The 20,354-nt window shown below is 33.0% G+C and overlaps 1 protein-coding gene across 1 annotated transcript in view; it reads left to right on the forward strand.

Annotated features, from left to right (window-relative positions):
• Positions 1-20,354, forward strand: part of LOC124359227 — a 41,070-nt gene continuing 20,716 nt past the window's right edge. The window contains exons 1-3 of the mRNA XM_046811795.1: positions 1-576; positions 4,361-4,455; positions 6,056-6,195. Coding sequence (XP_046667751.1) covers positions 537-576; positions 4,361-4,455; positions 6,056-6,195 — 275 coding nt within the window. The 5' untranslated portion in view covers positions 1-536. The remainder of the gene's footprint in view (positions 577-4,360; positions 4,456-6,055; positions 6,196-20,354) is intronic.

Genomic DNA, 20,354 nt, shown 5'->3' on the forward strand with positions numbered 1-20,354 from the left:
AAAGAAAAAGTCGTTAATACTTTTAAGTTTGTTAAGTCTTATTACTTGGAAAATTGGATGTGACTAAAAAGGTTGAAATCATTCAAAACTGATTACAGTAATCAAATAATAACATATCAGTTCTCTGAGTTTAATGTTTCAAACAAGCATAAATTTTTATTCTAAATATCGAAGACTAGAAAACATTGGTTCACAACTACCGATTGCAAAAACATGGAAAGTTAAAACCAAAACTTCGATGATAATCTCAAGCAAGCTAACTAACATCGTGGCGTAGTCAGTCAAACAGTCACTTTCAGTACTCAGTCAGTATTCGCTATTCGGTAGCGTGAAGACTGAAGAGAAGGCGGAAACACAAGATTAGGATTGGATGTAGGCAGAAGACAAAACAGCAACAGAAAGCAGAACCTTACTATTGAGTCTTGACTGACTGATCGCAGGACATTGACACTGCCTTCTCTTCAAACAATTGTCAAATAGGAATTGTGAAGAGTAGTAAGTTATCTAATGATTAGCAGTCATTAAGTGTTAAAAGAATGTGGAAGTGTCATAAGTGTGGAAAACCAGTATATTTTGGTAAATACATAATTTATTTTACTAATTAATAACAAACTATGTAATCTTTAAGTGCAAAGAATAATTCTCTAGGCAAGGTTATAGTAATCATCATAGGCCAATCATTATTTGCTGTCGATGCATTTGTATCCTATAAACTTCCTATTCAAATTGTTAGTATTATTTAAATTTTGAAATTAAGTATCAAATAGGCAAGATCAAATAATATAGATGGTTGAGGTTAGTCCCAGTTGTGGGTATTTACATGAAGAACTAGAGGCATAATTTAACCCTTTTAAGGCTGATAACTTTTTTTGATATAATACTTTAATGGATGCTCAGTGCATTAAAGGCCAAGGACTTTTTCAGGCATAGAGCATAGGTTTATTCTAGTAGAAAAAGTTAGATAAATATTCATAAGTCGCACTTCACATGATTTCTGATTTTTTAGTGGAAGTGGTCTATTGAAAAAGTGGTTAGGATAGGCCTATCATTTAACTCTGTTTTAGTCCAATGACTAAATCAAGTAGGCCCCTAGTATTGTTATCTCTGCTTCTGTGATGTATTTAACTGTGAAACAGGCTGTTTAACCCTTACAATTATATCTATATGTGTTCCTAGTGAACTAAACTGTCCCAAATAGATACTGTAATTTCCAATAAACTGAATAACTTGACTTATAAAGTAGTTGCATTATTAGTACCAGCCGCAAAGCTGCAAGAAGGGTAAAAATGCCTATATTTGGTAGAGTATGATAAGCAGACCTGGTTTTTTTATATAAAAATATCAAACTATAATAATTGTTATATTCATTGATATAATCAACTAATTAGTAATTAATTTGAACAGTAACTAAATCATCTGCACCAACTGTACCCACATTTTCATTCTCTAATCACAATTTGTTCTATAAGTAGACTAACTTCTTTTAAATAAAAAAAAATAGTTAACTTTATAAAACTATACAAAATAACACAAATAGATGATTTACTGTGCCTTTTTCAGTTTCAAGATGACTGTTTTGCTGTTACGTTTTCTTTATTATTTAAATGTAATTTTTATTGGTACTTTGGGATTATAACAACCACACCCAGACATGAATCGTTATTTGACATTTTGCTTCTACTGATTACTAGATTAGCGTATAAACAATATTTCGTCAATATAAAACAGAAATTGTCTTATCGCAAACCCCTCCCCATCCTCAGACAGAGGTCAAAGTCGAGCGGTCTAGTAGATAACGTGATTGCAGAGTCTCGCCGCCCGTTCAGCTGGTGCGTCGCTTTGTTGTCCTTCCGTGTTTTACCCCAACATTTCTCCAAACACAAAAATTCAACAAAAACAAACATTACTAAACAAAAACTAAACTCTTTATTGAAAAAAACTTGTTTTTGTTCTTGATCACACTCCGCCACCCAAAATGCGAGTGTCTCCGGCCATCTGCGTGGGCTTCGGCACCTTCGGTGCTGCCCCACGCTGATGTCAACGAAAGAAAAACATCCCTCGAGATAGTACCTATCACTAAAATATCAAATTCTAGAGGGACTGATCAAAAATATAAATTGAATTGTAATGGAAAGGCAATTATGTACTGTGCAAAAAACTTAAATAATCATGTGATGCCTTCCGTAATCAGGATTCTCGAGAAAGATAAGATAACAGCGCCAACAATACCGATCACAATACCTCGAAATGCTTGTTGATTGATGGAATGTTAGTTCTGTTACTCAACTACATCGTTTTATATCGTTCTAAGTTCATTGAAAAGAGTTTAAGCGTTGGGGGCATATAACGGAATCTGACCCCATTAATAATTGATAATCGTTGTAAGTTTGTAATTAAAGAGTTGTTTTTTCGTTCTATCATGTTTGTTTCTGTAAATTTATATGGTACTTTGGGATTATACCGACCACACCCAGACATGAATCGTTATTTAACATTTTGCTTCTTGATTACTAGATTAGCGTAGAAGACTATTTCGTCAGTATAAAACAGGAATTGTCTTATCGCAAACCCCTCCCCATCCTCAGACAGAGGTCAAAGTCGAGCGTCTAGTAGATAACGTGATTGCAGAGCCTCGCCGCCCGTTCAGCTGGTGCATCGCTTTGTTGTACTTTCGTGTTTTACCTCTACATTTCTCCAAACACAAAAATTTAACAAAAACAAACATTTACCAAACTAAACTCTTTATTAAAAAAACACTCAAAACTTGTTTTTATTCTTGATCACATTCCGCCACCCAAAATGCGAGTGCCTCCGGCCATCAGCGCGGGCTTCGACAGCACCTTCGGTGCTGCCCCGCGCTGATGTCGACGAAAGAAAAACATCCCTCGAGATAGTACCTATCAGTAAAATATCAAATTCTAGAGGGGCTAATCAGAAATATAAATTGAATTGAAATGGAAAGGCAATTATGTACCGTGCAAATCACGTGATGCCGCGCGGCCTGCCGTAATCAGGATTCTCGAGAAAGATAAGATAACAGCGACAACAATACCGATCACAATACCTGGAAATGCTTGTAAGTTTGTAATTTTGTAATTGAAGAGTTGTTTTTTCGTTCTATCATGTTTGTTTCTATAAATTTCTATTTTTGTGTTCTTCATACTGGTGTGGTCGGTATAATCCCAAAGTACCATTTATATTTTTGTGTTCTTCATACTGGTGTGGTCGGTATAATCTCAAAGTACCTTTTTATTATCATCAGTCTTAATTTCATCGTTTGATTGATGGTTATGGTTCATTTATTATTTATGACATTGTGTAATTGTTTAAGCCATTTATTTGAAACATGTGACTTTAATTTAGTATTTTAGATATGTTGATATTGATTGATAGTTCTGGTATTCGATATATAAAGTATCAATAATAATAAGTGATGTAAAAACCGGGTCCGCTTATTGTACTCAAAAGCTTATATTCTAAATTCACGCTCGGATCATTTAAACATTTGCAAAGGTTTAACTCGACTTTTAATTTCTCTTTCTATCTATAATACAGACATACCTACATACTATTTCACGTAATAGAACAAATAGTAAATAGGGATAAAGGATTAAATTATTTGCTTAGTTTTTGATATTTCATCTTTCTGACATGTTTTTGTCTTAAATATGTGTTTTTAAAGTTCCGTTTTGTAATATGTTTCAATAAAAAAAAGAAACTGAAGTTAGTATAGTATTACCATTCATGGCCAGTGCGAGGATTGGAAAAAATGAGGAGAGGCCTAATAAGAATAATTCCAGTTTGAAGGAAAAATCCCTTCAATATAGGTAATTCCTTTATCTTTGTACTTGGACATATAATAGGCCTACTGAGATTTTAACAAAAAAATTATTGAAAGATTTGAGAATAACATTTAAAAATGTTATTTTGTTCCTGAACAAAAACATCATACGATCTGCTGTACCCGCGAGACTATGCCATTGACATAATTAGTTAAATTTGATGGAATGTAAACTTGATTAACCTAACTTGGATTCAAGATCAATGTATCCCTAGGCTAACTTAAATGTGTTTCAATTACGGATAAAGAATAACATCTTTTTAAATTGTTAATGATTTGTGCATAAATCCATGTTCTTTATATTTTGTCTTTTCATTTAGTAATAATAGCAAAGTACAAAAAAACAAAAAGTACAAAAATCATTTGAATTTCTGTACCGCTTTAACAACGATAAAATTAAAACACATCAGTGCAACAAGCATATTGTTTTTAGATTGCTGACTAAAGTTGCGTGTGAACCTATTTAAATACTAAATACTACAACAAAAGCAGAAATATAAATTGTGTTAATTGTTTTAGCGGAGAGAAAACAATCTTTGGGTTATGATTGGCATCCTGAATGTCTTCGATGTGAAGAGTGTGGGAAGAGGCTAAACCCTGGCCAACATGCAGAGGTCAGTAGTTACTTGTACTTTAAGTTAATACTTTCATCATAAATGTCTTAAATGTGTAGAATTTGGGATGAGACTAAACCCTGCCCAACATTCAGAAGGTCAGAAGTTTCTTGTACTTTAAGTTGTGATAGGCATCCTGAATGTCTTCGATGTGAAGTTTGAGGAGAGGCTAAACCCTGGCCAACATGCAGAGTTGACTTTTTACTTGTTCTTTGAGTTAATACGTTTGCATTGTGAATGTCTTGTGTGAAGAGTTTGGTAAGATGGTAAAACGGCCATCATAAGCAGTTCTAAGTGGCTCCAGTACAAATTTTCAAGCCTAGTAACATTTTATGTATTATATCTCCATTGTTATGTTTTTATCTTCTTTCATATTATGCTCACAGTAAAATGTAGTGAGGGATTTGAATGTTTTAGTATTTTTTTTATAAGATACACATTTCAATAAAATATATTTGTTAAATCTCATGGTTTGTCTCAGTGTCTCATCTCTGAAATTTATTTATAAATGTGTAGAGTGTATTCCTTATTGAATTTTTACATCCTTTTCCATCAAAAGCACCTTTGAAAAAATAAAATAAAATATGAAAATGAATTAAGAATAGGGAGCTGAAAACTTAATAATAATGCTATTACATATGTTTACAAAAAATAATTATGAACACTCAAGTACTTTGTGATAAGTGTGAGCATAAAAATAGGTTCAAAAGATTTTTATCCAAATGTACTACTGTATTAAAGAACCCATACTTGTGCCACTGAAAATCTAATCTACAATCTAGAGTCCAACACTATCCTGCGCAATACATACGCCTAACATCCTATAGCCTACACACACATATGAATGGTTACAGACAAGACGTTAAAAAAAAAACACAAAGATAAATTTCACCCAACACTCAGCCTCACAAAATGTTACTTCTTTCGATAACGGTTTCACATCCAGAGTAATACAAGCCATTCCTAATCAGATAAATCAATTCCAACTTAGGAGATGGGAGTTAGTTTGCCAGTGGGTAACAAAATCTAGAGAGCCACCTAACCTAAACACAAGATAATTTCCATATTTAACTTCTTCCTTCCCTAACAGGCTCACTAAAACTCTGTTTAGACTGTGCAGATACAGAATTGTGTGTTAATATATCTTGTATACATAGTGTGTAAAATAGACTCGGTGAAAGTGTAACCTCTTTGTTTCTGCAACTTATTTGTCCCTGCAATTTTGGAGCGCTGGACACTTTAATTGAATATCTCCATGGTTAATAAAGTAGTCAGTCAGAGTAAACTGTCCCATACTTGTATGTTCCTTTAATTTTCTCTTTGTTTAAAAAAAGGATTATTCTTCCAATCTTGTTTAGGTAAATTTGCATATCAAAACTAGTATGTATACAAGAAATAGAAGGTCATTTTTATCAATAAGTGAGAAACCCTGCTTTGTATCCAAAGATACAAACATAAGATTATATTTTGGTATTATATTTTGTCATAAAATATGACAAGACATAAGGCAAAACCATAACCATTTAAGGTTATCCGTTAATAAATTGAATTGGGTCACTTTCCAGATACATAACATGTAAATTGTGTTTCATTGTTTCAGCATAAAGGAGTGCCTTACTGTCATGTACCTTGTTATGGAGCATTGTTTGGACCTCAGTTGTTTGGCCATGGCACTAGAGTTGAATCACACACCAGCTTTGGCAAAGTGGAAAATAAATCAGCTGGTCCTAACATGTCCAGGTATTACTATTCATAAAACAATTTCAAATTCTAATTAATATATCTTAATTTGCTTTCTCAGCTTTTAACGAAATGTCTTGTGTAGACACAGATTAAGTATAAGAAATTAATTACATCACTACATGTTAACCCTTTGAGTGCCGCAGCGTTTTGCTATATGGTATGCATGAAATGCCGAGCCAAAATGCCTGGTTTTGCAAGAGTCTGGTTAAAAATTCATAGAAAAATTATTTATTGGTATAATGTCCTGGGTTTTTGTTTGTTTTATAGATAAATATATTTTCTTTATAAATATAATACATTCATTAGTAATTTAACGTTTTTATACCAATAAAAAAAAAAACATGAACCCAGATCTCTCACTTGCCGGGTGAGTGCGCTACCACTACACCACAGATCCCTAACTTTTTATGATTTTTTCTGTCACGTATAAATTTTATTGAGGTCTCAAATTCTAAAACATGAGAATAAGTGTGCAAAAAATAAACAAAACAGCACTCCTGAGGTAGTTTGTCATGATGATTTAGGACTATTTAGTCTCATCCAGCCTGCTGTGGTGTGTGCCTCTGTCTTTCAACTGAAGGTCTACATGTGTGGTGTGTTGTGATTGTTTGTACTTGGACTTTGGTGTGTTCATCACCATGCTTACTTTTTTGCACACTCAACTGTGCAACGTTTTTGTGATATCGCACTGGAAGAAGAGGACAAACCCTCTCCTTAACACTTTTCAGGTCAAGGTCAAGGTCAAGATCTATTGGATGTAAGATATGCTAGACTGAGTAAAACCCAAAAGTCTTTTAGCTTTATTTGTATAAAACTTTTTAATAAATTGCCCTTGAACATTAGAAATCTTCCAATTAACGCTTTTAAAACAAAAATTAAAAATTGGCTGATTAGTCAAGCATTTTATAGTGTAGCTGAATTTGAAAATGGGAATTTCTATTCTATAAAATTTTAATCCAAGATATTATGTAAATATGTGTTTTTTACTTGAATCTTTGTATTTATTTGTGTGTTTAATTTATTTATAGGTTTTATTCATTTATATGTTTTTAACTTATTACACTTATTGTTATACATTTTAAATGCAGATTTACCTTATCTTATTCACTTTTGTTGACTATAGATGTATTTTATTTGACCCGAAAAATTGGCTGATTAGTCAAGCATTTTATAGTGCAGCTGAATTTGAAAATGGGAATTTCTATTCTATAAAATTTTAATCCAAGATATTATGTAAATATGTGTTTTTTACTTGAATCTTTGTATTTATTTGTGTGTTTAATTTATTTATAGGTTTTATTCATTTATATGTTTTTAACTTATTACACTTATTGTTATACATTTTAAATGTAGATTTACCATATCTTATTCACTTTTGTTGACTACAAATCTATTCTATTTGACCTATATAATTTGACATGTAACCTTTAATATCTAAGATTACACTAAGGCTGTGTACATTTGACTATGTCTATTGCAACTACTGTTGATTAATGACAATAAACATATTTCATTTCATTTTAGCCCCAAACATATTGGCCAGAGTTACTGGTGTGGAGTGGGTACATCACAATAACACTGGAGAAACGTTACACGTTATGACATACATAGACATAAATCTTTCTCATTTCACTATCCTATATAATAAAATAATGATTTTAGTCTCATTTTTTCGTTGTTAATAGGAGAACAATAACATGTCATGGAATTTATGAAATGTTGATCTTACAAAATTGTATACCTCTATAAATAGATATTTTTCATTCTATTTTTATTTCTTTAATTTAGAGCTCCAAAAATACCTGAAAAATGTGTTACTCAGCAAACCTCTGTATCACACTTTAATATATTGGATTGTGAAATACCTGTGTTCAAATAGCAAAATAATATTAACAATTTATAGACTTGTGTATTTATTAGCAAACAAAGTACACCTTTGACCTTTACCTTAAAAATGTGTTACTCAGCAAACCTCTGTATCACACTTTAATATATTGGATTGTGAAATACCTGTGTTCAAATAGCAAAATAATATTAACAATTTATAGACTTGTGTATTTATTAGCAAACAAAGTACACCTTTGACCTTTACCTTAAAAATGTGTTACTCAGCAAACCTCTGTATCACACTTTAATATATTGGATTGTGAAATACCTGTGTTCAAATAGCAAAATAATATTAACAATTTATAGACTTGTGTATTTATTAGCAAACAAAGTACACCTTTGACCTTTACCTTAAAAATGTGTTACTCAGCAAACCTCTGTATCACACTTTAATATATTGGATTGTGAAATACCTGTGTTCAAATAGCAAAATAATATTAACAATTTATAGACTTGTGTATTTATTAGCAAACAAAGTACACCTTTGACCTTTACCTTAAAAATGTGTTACTCAGCAAACCTCTGTATCACACTTTAATATATTGGATTGTGAAATACCTGTGTTCAAATAGCAAAATAATATTAACAATTTATAGACTTGTGTATTTATTAGCAAACAAAGTACACCTTTGACCTTTACCTTAAAAATGTGTTACTCAGCAAACCTCTGTATCACACTTTAATATATTGGATTGTGAAATACCTGTGTTCAAATAGCAAAATAATATTAACAATTTATAGACTTGTGTATTTATTAGCAAACAAAGTACAACCTTTGACCTTTACCTGAAAAATGTGTTACTCAGCAAACCTCTGTATCACACTTTAATATATTGGATTGTGAAATACCTGTGTTCAAATAGCAAAATAATATTAACAATTTATAGACTTGTGTATTTATTAGCAAACAAAGTACACCTTTGACCTTTACCTGAAAAATATGTTACTCAGCAAACCTCTGTATCACACTTTAATATATTGGATTGTGAAATACCTGTGTTCAAATAGCAAAATAATATTAACAATTTATAGACTTGTGTATTTATTAGCAAACAAAGTACACCTTTGACCTTTACCTTAAAAATGTGTTACTCAGCAAACCTCTGTATCACACTTTAATATATTGGATTGTGAAATACCTGTGTTCAAATAGCAAAAATAATATTAACAATTTATAGACTTGTGTATTTATTAGCAAACAAAGTACACCTTTGACCTTTACCTTAAAAATGCAAATGCCGTTAAATAAAACATTTTACTGTATATTATTATTTTGAAGAAAGAGTTACAGCCAAAATTGTAAAGAGAAAAAAAGAGAGGAAATACAAAAAAATCACATAATACAAACTTGTATTATTGAAGTAGTTAATTTTAAGTTCTTTTAAGTTGTATATTGATTTAGCTGGTATAAAAAATATAGTTTCATTAAGCATTTTAATTTTGTATATCGTATTGCCAATTTATCCCATTTCAATATATATATATATATACAGGGTGTCCAAAAAGTCCCGGGTCGGTTAAATATTTTTCTAAATATTTAAAATAGATCTACAAAACCTTACACAAAGTTACTGGACATAAAAATATATTTTATCACATATTCAGTGATCCGCTACTTCTTCAGGGGGGCGGCCCGCCAGGAGTCAGAAGAAAATCTTAGATGTAAGCATTGGTTGATATGCATATCAAATAAAAGGTCTTTATTAGTAGAGTACAGAGCCGCAAACCCGACCTCAAACGGATAACCGAGTCAAAAATGACAGCCGTTCAAAGATGGCTTGAGTTTGCAACTTAGGTTAATGTAAAAAATAAACTGATGAGCTTTTTGATTTTAACTTTACTAACCCAAAACTCCGATCCCTCTCAGAAATAACGAAACTTATTATTCTACAACAACAATTAATTGTAAACCGTTTTGGGTGAATAAAAGTTATAATTTTGATCAATATTAATCTAAAATAAAGTTTTATTGGCCTAATAGATACGATTAAATATATTTCAATGAGAGCTATAATTTTGAATGTTTTCAATCAACAGAATAGTATGAAAATACAATATTGTGGCTTGATATTGCCGTTAAAACATACCTCCCAATTTATTTGTGAAATTACTCCTGTAACTTTAAAATGGTGTTTACTGTTATAATCATTAAAGATCGATTTTGTAAACACGGAAACTCTAAAATTATTTAGTATGGTTTGAATAAAAGAGACCTTATTGACTGCCAATGTAATAAACGTATCATCAATGTATAAATTAATAAATAGTAATAAATGTATCATTAATTAATCAGTAAAACTACAAAACCAGCCGTCTAGTATCCAATATCTATTATAATAAGATGATGATTACTGTTGTAATAAGATTAAATTATATAAAATTTAGTGTTTTCCAAAGCTTGCCTGAATAAAACACACCGTGCAGTGGATATGGGAAAGAAATAAATTTGCGAAAGTGAGCATTTACTAGTTTGAAAGTATCCTGACATTTACTTATTTTGTTGTACATTTTATGCAATTTTTGGTATTTTTATAGGTTTTTTTTTGGATACATGAAATAAATTTAGCTCAACCCAGTTGTATTCGTTTATATAGCTCTATGCAAACTTTCACAACAATCGCAACTCTGTATTCTTATAGACTAGCAGTACTGTCTGTATATGTACTTATCCAAGCATAGCTGTTGGAATTGAAATTTTGATTTAATTTGAAAATATGCCATTTGAACAATTGTTTTACATTAATTACATATCTGACTATTAGAAGTATTACCAAATATAACCGAAATTAAGTGTTGATATTTAATATTTCATATGTTTGCAAAATAAAAGTTTTTTAGTACTAATTTAAACAAAATAATTTTGTAATGTAATTACTTTTGTTATAATGCCAATTCCCCATTTTTATTAGTTATATACTCGTATATATGTCTATTAAAATATGGCCGAAAACTTTCGAAAATAAATCATTCATAATTAATATGTTTGTAATGCAAAATGAAAGGTTTTTTTAATATTAATTTAAACAAAATAATTTTGAAATGTAAGCCAATTCTGCATTGTCTGCGTGGTGTCGGCTGTGTTGGAAACTAATTATATCGATTTTTGTATTATAATCAAAGTAATGAAATACATAAAAATCGTAAGTATGGCTAAATAATTTAATTGCTGGCAGGAGATAATTGTTAAACACTAACAACACGGCAATTTAAAAGGCAAACTAATTAATGTTTCGCGATAATAATAATCTGTTGATAATAAAATATTCTTTAAAATAAATAGATTGATATTACCTTGTTTAGTAATAAGTGTAGAACATATTCAATTTAGAAAAGTTATGTAATGTCGAATGATTTATTTTAGGTTCTATTAAAAAAATTTATATAAGATTTGGAAATGAAGTATTAAGAATTTAGTTAACCAAGGATTTTGAAAACAGATGTAAAATAATTTTATTCAATAAAATTTATAGTTTTCGCCAGCTATCAATTGTAACGAGTTGTATGGGTTTTTGGAAGCAACGTGTCACCGTGCAGGACTAGGCTTGTAGCTGCCTGCACGATGAAGGCCGTGGAGCGACCATAATCCTAATTATACAATATTCTCCTGCCAGCTTTGATAAGTATTTAAAGTTATAATTTAAGGACGAATCAGTAAAAGTAAATTGTAAAACAATTTATTAACCGCCAAGATAATTTACACATATCAACACCAACCCCACGCCGACCTCCCATCACGACAAAACCCGCCCCAACATACTAACAATTTAGAATTTACAATCACCCCCTATAATTTTCCAGCACCTAACCCCCCCCTTGATTATTAAATCAATCCATAGTGTAACACACAATACCACAAACAAATAATTTAACTAAGACTTGTGACAGGTAAGTAAAATCTCCGTCACCGCCACTCGCCAATCAGACGTCTTCGCTCTTCCGTCACTCAATCTAGAATCCCTTATCAGACCACCGGTCCTCCATCAGCACGCAGCTTATCAGAAAGACCGGTCCTAACCGTTCATTCGGCGGTCTGATATATGTGGTGGGCAGTCACCACAGAGTTAATTACCAAATTTATTATGAACATCAAATTCTTAAAATATATGATTACTATAGTTTACTTCGCAATCAATAATAAAACATTCAAATGTATCACAAAGCTATCTCTAAGTGCCTTCAGTTTTTAAAATGCGCCAGATGCCTCTTAATCTTTCCTCCTCCACATGCGTCCTCCCCTCCGTCAGTGGCATATAGACTTGCCCGATTACTAACTTCTCCCCCCCACATGTTCCCTCTCCATGTCTCCGTCGCTGATGAGCGACGTATAGACCCGCCCGTTTGGCTGTGTCGACGTGTCGTATTACGCACTCGCTCAGTTGCTCAATAGTAGTGGTTTCAAATGTGTATGCGCCTCTCCATCGAAAACGTGGTTTTCTTGCATTTATTATGTTACTTCATTGAGGTTACATATTTGTCTGTGTTTGTATTTGTTAGTGAAGTGTTTATTGTGAAGTAAAATGAACAAAAAATTAACAGATTACTTTTTGTCTTCGGGTGACAGTAAAAGACTTAAACAAACTGTTGCATGTCTAGACAACCGTGAACAACAGATTTCATCAACGTCACAACCATCTTCTAGCAGTGAAAAGGTAACCAGATTTGAAATTAATGTGAAACCCCCTAAAGAAAAAGAACAGCAGATTGAATGCAACAATGACTTGCCAGATTGTTGGAATAACTCGCAAAAAACAGAATTTTGCAAAAGGTATGAGGTATTTTGTATTTGGCAAAAGGTATTTTGCAAGGTTGTTTATTAAAAATGGAATGTTAGGATGTAGGACTTGTAAGGAAGTTGGGATCTTATCTGTAAAGAAAAAAACAGGCATGAAAATTTCAAAAGAATGGGCAAATGGTGAGATAGACAGTTATGGAGACACAAAAGAGAAAAAACAAACTTCATTAAGGAAAAAAATTCATGACAACAAAGAGAGTGCTGGCCATAAAGCAGCAGATGAAATTTTATCCGAAGCTAAAGACGGAGCATTGGAGAAAAATATCTTGAAACAGCGTTCCCAGGAAAAAGAAGTGACTGAAAAGATATTTCGAACGGCATACAAGGTTGTTAAAGAAAATCAATCCTTTAATGATTTTGAAACAGAAATAGATTTGCAAGAACTTAACGGGATTAACATGGGTCGCATTTTACATTCTGACAAAGCTTGTGCTAACATTGCTTTGCACATCAGTAAGGAAATGAAGAAAAAATTTGTAAGTGAAATTATTGAGAATGAGACAAAAATTGGTCTGATAATTGATGAATCCACTTCCTTAAGTAATAAGTCAGGTTTTATTGTATACGTCCGGTGTTCTTTGAAAAAAACTGGTATGTGTGGCTCCACTAACGTATTTCTGGATCTGGTAGAACTTGATGGCGTTACCGCTAAAGAAGTATTTGACTCTTTAATGCCTTCATTCAAATGGGTTATCTGAGCAGTTTTTAAGTGATAACTTGACAAGCTTAACTTGTGATGGTGCTGCTACCATGCTCGGAAAACACAAATTGGGGCATTATTTTGTCAGAAATTCCCTTCTATTATTGTCTGGCACTGTGCAAACCACAGACTTGAGCTGTCAGTTTTAGACGTTATTAAATCTGTTTCAGGAGTAAGCAGATTCAAAACCTTTATTGATACACTCTATGTTATCTATCACGCCTCACCAAAGAACAGTAGGGAACTCCGGAACTGTGCAAATCTATTAGAGGCAGAAATTTTAAAAATTGGAAGAGTTTTGAGCACCCGTTGGGTCGCATCTAGTTTCAGATCTGTCTCAGCTGTATGGGAGTCCTACGAGGCGTTAGTACAACACTTCAAAGAAGCTTCAAATGATACAACTAGAGACAACAAAGAAAGAAGTACTTTTTCTGGCCTCCTCAACAAAATCACAGATACAAATTTCATATTAGACCTGGGTTTGATGGCTGACATTTTACAAGAGCTTTCAGAACTAAGTGAAGCTTTACAGCATTGCAACGCAGATTTGAGCTATGCAAATAGAAAATTGCAAATCGTAGTTGCTTTATTCGAAGAAAGGAAAACAACTCCTGGTCTATACTCTAAAATGGCCCAAGAAGCAGTTGACAACTTGTCTTTTTTCAGTGTTCCTCTCCAAACAAAAGCTGGTCGAGTAAACGACCAACCGATGAACCCGGAAATATTTTACGGAGTACTGAAAACGTCTATTGAAACGAGACTGTTAAATGAAAAAGACACTAAGTTAGCAGAAACTTTCAAAGTTATGGACACTAGAAACTGGCCTGAAGACATCCCAATAACGTTGGGAGAAAACTAAATGAGGGAACTTGCTTCCAGGTTTAAGCTTAATGAAAGGCAGTTAATAACGGGTTTCAGAGAATATATCTACTCCAGAATGTTACCAGACAGCCTCTGTCGGCTCGAGCAATCGATCAACTTGGTTGCCATTTCATCAAGTGAATGTGAAAGAGGGTTTTCTCAAATGAATTTAATAATAACACCTCTGAGATCGTCACTCAAAATTACAACGGTGTCTGGCCTGTTGTTTGTAAAAATAAATGGACTTCCTCTCTGGCTGTTTCAACCAGAAAAGTACGTTGACACTTGGCTTGTTTCTGGACACCACTCATCACTAGCTGTCAAAAGTAAGGAGAGATCAAGAGAAAAGAAATACGATGAAAACAAGTTAAAGTTTTGGACTATATTTAAAAAAGAATCCGAATACAAAAAGTAACGATGTATTGCTCTACTGCTATTTATGTTAATAAAAGTAGTTTGAGTTCTATAAAATCTTCTTGTTTCCTTTCAAGAACCTAATTCTTTACACAGGCAAACACTGTTTTGTGGTGATGGAATGATATATAATAGAAGGGGGTGGGGTATAAGTCTCGGCAGGTTGTAGTTCCGGTACCTCAATTTCTAGAAATCGAGCACTGTATATATATATATATATATATATATACGAGGGCCATCCGGAAAGTAGTACCCGTTTCCGCCGCGTGAGGCGCTGACGACGACGCGAGTAGCCGCCGGTCAAGGTCAGATCGCTTCAGTGGCTTGTCTGCCTTCTCTGTTACAAGTTCCGTGACGCTAGCATTGCCTGTGTTGTTTCTGTGGCAGTTTATAATGTTTAAAAAAATTGAAAACGCCGCCAGTTGTGAAGTGAGGGCTGTAATAAAATTTCTCAACGCAAGAAACGTTCGACCTTGTGATATTCATCGCCAATTAAAGGAAGTGTATGGAGACAATGTGATGGAAGAGTAATCTGTTCGGCGCTGGTGTCGTAATTTCAACTTGGGGAGGGGGAACACACACGACGATGAGCGTTCAGGGAGACCATCTGTCATTACAGATCAACTACTGCTGAGGTCAGTAGACGAATTCGTGAGGAACGATCGGCGCGTCACAATTGATGACATCTGTGAACATTTCCCTAATGTTTCTCGAACAATTGTTCATGAAATTGTCAAAGACCATCTGCAGTATTCAAAAATTTGTGCAAGGTGGGTCCCTCGCATGCTTACAGATGAGCACAAAACCAAGCGTATGGCTGCTGCATTCACATTTTTGGAACGTTATTCTGATGAAGCAGACACGTTCTTGAATCGCATAGTTACTGGTGATGAAACGTGGGTTTGTTATGCTTCACCTGAGAGTAAACGACAGTCAATGGAGTGGCATAATACTCATTCACCAAAGAAACCAAAAAAATTCAAGACTGTTCTGTCCACCAGGAAACTTATGGCAACCATTTTCTGGGATCGACGTGGTGTACTGCTTATTGATTTATGGAGACACTATTAACGCTAATGCGTATTGTGAATCATTAAAGAAATTACGGCGGGCAATACAAAATCGACGGAGAGGTCTATTGTCTGATGGCGTCATTCTCCTCCATGACAATGCCTCATGCAGCGGGGATAACACAACAACTTCTGCAGCAATTCAATTGGGAAATTTTCGACCATCCACCGTATAGCCCGGACGGCCCCTTCAGATTTTCATCTCTTTACAAAACTTAAAAGAGTTTTTGGTGGGAAAAAGATTTGACAGCGATGAAGAACTTAAAGAAGGCGTGACTTCGTATTTCATTCGGATGGCGGCGGAGGAATATGACGCTGGAATACAAAAACTCGTCACACGTTATGACAAATGCTTAAATTTGCTTGGAGATTATGTGGAGAAGTAGTTTAAGGTATGCTCTTTTCAATAAAAATGTTTATATTTGCTAATATTTACTTCTGTGTCTTTATTTCACAAAAGGGTACTACTTTCCGGATGGCCCTCGTATATATATATATATATATATATATATATATATATATATATATATATATATTTGAGGACATATTGTGGGAAAACTGTTGGTAATACAAAAAAACTTATACCAGATTTGGCTTCAGTAGCCAAAAATACAAAATATTCGGTTGCATTTGTTAAAAAGTTTGCATTTGTACCTTTTTTTGTTAGTTTGTGTTATTGTTTACATTTATTTTTCTCAATGGTTATCTTTGAATTTTATTATGAAGAGGGAATTTCTTCTTAAAATCATTCCATTAATCTTGGCTAAGTATGAACAAAATCTCAGTTTTTCTATTATTTTACCTTTCCCCCAAATCTTTGAAAACTTTTTAAAAACAAGTACTCTATCAAAATTATTAAATACATCTTCTGATTTGCAAGATCTATTATAATAATACTGTTAGTGAACCTTACCATCTTGTACAATAGAAGGCTTTACATGAGATTTAACAGGATGGGTTTGCTTCTTAAATGAGACTCATAACTAACTACTGGTATGGCAAATAGTACAATCCGGCCACTGGAGAATTACTGTAGTTTAATAAGTAAATATCCAAATCCTTGTTTTTATATTTGGCCTTATTCAACATTGACTTGACAATTCCAACACTTTTCAATCAGCCCATTGCTTTTAAGATATACAGCAGGGCTGCCCAACCTACGGCCCGCGGGCCGGATCCGGCCCGCGAGTCAGTTTTATGTGGCCCGCCTTGTTGCCAAAACAACCAAATTAGTTTACAAGCATTTGAAATATTAAATAAATACAAATTTTGAGAACCAAGCAGTCCAGCCGATTTCACGTAGAACGAGCCGTATTCATTTGGTGGAGTATGAGTGTTGAAAGAAGTAAAGTAGTTGCAGACAGATTTCACTGACTACGGTGGTGGCTGCCGGCTGGCGAATAGAGCGCGCGTAAAGCACGGCACAGCGCGCGGTTGCGGCGACGTAACCCCTACCCAACTCAAGGTCACCACTCGCCACGTAATTTGTATGTCCTAGTATCCTAGTAGGCTTAATTAAAATCAATGTATTCAATTTATTGGTGACTTTTTTATTGTTCCCTCAGAATTAGAGCAAACATCCAAAAGTCTGGGTTTATATTTATTTCTACTAAAAGAACCTAAAAACATAATATATTATAAACCTTTACCTAACAACTAATAAATAATAAGAAATTACAATAATCAGGAAACAAGGGCCAAATAACCTTAAAACTCAAATTTTGCACAAGGTTTCTGGAACAAACCCCGGGCAATACGTTTTGTTTGGGGTTCCAAATCCCCTGGGATGTTGGCCCGCCTGGCCATAAAGGCTTTACAATGTGGCCCTTGGGTAAAAAAAGGTTGGGCACCCCTGATATACAGGACTTGATGCATGGAGCACAAAATTCCATTTATTTCTAAATTCCTCGAAATGGAAAGAGTTAAATGGATTGTTATCACCTACAACCATAATAGAAATATCAAATCTTGCAAATATATGTTTTAGCTTGTCACTGATATCTATAGATTTCTTATAATGTTTTCTATTTGAATCCATCTTGAGTTGTAATCTACTAGTATTAAGTAATACTTCTCACAATATTCAGCAATGTCTAACGCAATTTTTTGAAATGGTTTGTCAGGGATCTCACGTGGAAGTGGTCATTCTTTAATTTTCTATTTTTGGGAATCTCTGGCACACCTGACAAAAAGTAACCATATTCCTAATATTTGATATCCCTAGCCATTAAAAATACATTTGAGCTAGTTTCTTCAAACACTAAACGTGTTTCATGTAACAAATGAATCATAAATGATCTCAACTTCTGTAGTATTTAAAGTTTTTCATTTAAATAAATGAGTCCATCTTCCACAATAATGTAATTTTTCATTTTAAAATAATGATTGAGCTCAAATCTGTTGTTACAATCTCTGTTGGGCCATCCTTTATTGCAGTACATCATGATTTTAGACAAAATTCCCATCACTTTTTGTTTCATTCTTAAAATGTTCCTACTGGTTTATGGAAAAAGTCAGTTTTTCACCAACTGTACGTACAACATCTTGCATTGTAATATCTTTTACATCTTCATACAAAAATTCCTTGATGCAGGTATTTCAGTTCAAATTTATAAGGAAGTAATTTTCTTCTTAACCTCTCAGTTTGTTATTTTTTATTTGGAATATCTCTTTTTTTTCATGATTGATATCAGAGGTGAGTGATCTGAATATACTGTCATTTGAGAATGCCCATACAAATAATTGGTAAACTTCTCAATTGTAAAGAACTTTGCCAATAGCTCTTTTTCAATTTTCAACGTAATTAGTCTCACATTGGGATCAGCTGGCATACATTATTGGTTTACCATTTTGAATCAAAGCACAATCAGGAGTATTTTGGCTAGCATCTTTATGAATTATAACCGGTTCAACAGAATTAAAATTTGCCAATAGTGATATATTAGCAATCATTGTTTTTAATTTTTTCAAATAGTCTTGATGATAATGTCCCCAAGACCATTCAAAATTCTTCTTAAACAACACTCTAAATAGCAAAACTATTTCTGAAAGATTGGGCAAAAACATTTTCAAAAAGTTCACCATACTCTTTATTTACTGTGTCATTTTTATTCTTGGGCAATTTCAAGTTCTGAATTATCCTTATTCTTTCAGGATCAGGCTTGTAACCTTTTTCATTAAATATGAAACTGAGGGACTCAACATTGTCCACACAATAGTGCAACTGAGTTAAATTTTATATTTTTCTCCCTTGCTACTGAAAGAACCTCTTCAATAATAACATTTAATTCCTCCTCTGTGTTTGCAGTGCAAAGAATACCATCAGAGAATAAAAAAAACTCCTTTTATATGCCCAAAGTGTTCACTTGTTACTTTCTTAAATTATTCAGATAATGTTGACAAGCAAAAGAGGTATATGTACACCTGAAGATTCCAAATTTTGTACTAGATTCTTCATCCAAAAGTATTTTATGAAATCCACTTTGTAAAGTAAACAGACAGAAGTACTTTTTGTTAGGAAGTTTAATATAATAGCAAGATCTTCAAATATAGGTATTTCATAAGAATCCCTTAAAATTATCAGTTTAATTGCTGGGGATCAGTACAAAGTCTAGTAAAGATTCTGGTTTTTCAACAATTACCAAGTTATTTATCCACTGACAAGGTTCATGAACAAGAACGATAACGCCTGTTTTTAATAGACTATAGGTTTCTTTTAGTTTATCTTTAATTTTTAGTGAAACCTGCCTTGCTGGAAAAGCTTTAGGAATAGCATTTCCTTCAGTTTTAAGTAACATTGATCAGGAAAGCAACCTAAACCAGTGAAAACAACGGAATTCTTCTTTAAAAACACAGTTTATTCAGGAATTTAACAGTACTATTTGTAACAGGATGTATCCTTCAAATATATGTATCAAATATAACATGTCTACATGTTTGTAGACCTACTAGTGGACAGCGTGAGATTTGTTTTACTACTACAAATCTAACAACAATTATGTTATTTTTGTTTTCCAGTTCCAGTCAAAATGTTCCCAAAGGGTTAATAAAAAGACCAATAAACTCAGTTTATAGTTTTTATATATTGGCTTCAACAAACCAACGGAGATAATGTTTATTTTGGCCCCATTATCCAATTTAAAATCAATGTATTTACCCAAAATCTTAACTCTTTTCTACCACTACTTTTTAGTGTCAATAGGTGATTTTACTTGATTTATTTTCAAATTTTCTAGTTACTGACAAATTTTACAAGATTTAGAATCAATATCTATTTGTACATTGAAGACTTGCCATTTCCATCATCTTTAAATGATCTTTTAATCTTCATTTTACACATGTTTGAAAAATGATTGAAACATTTATATTTAAAACATTGTTTACCATAAGCTGGGCAACTTTTAAAACTATATTTCAACCCGCATTTACCACA

The sequence above is a fragment of the Homalodisca vitripennis genome, chromosome 4 (genome assembly GCF_021130785.1).
Source record: "Homalodisca vitripennis isolate AUS2020 chromosome 4, UT_GWSS_2.1, whole genome shotgun sequence".
In the NCBI taxonomy this organism is placed as follows: Eukaryota; Metazoa; Arthropoda; class Insecta; order Hemiptera; family Cicadellidae; genus Homalodisca; species Homalodisca vitripennis.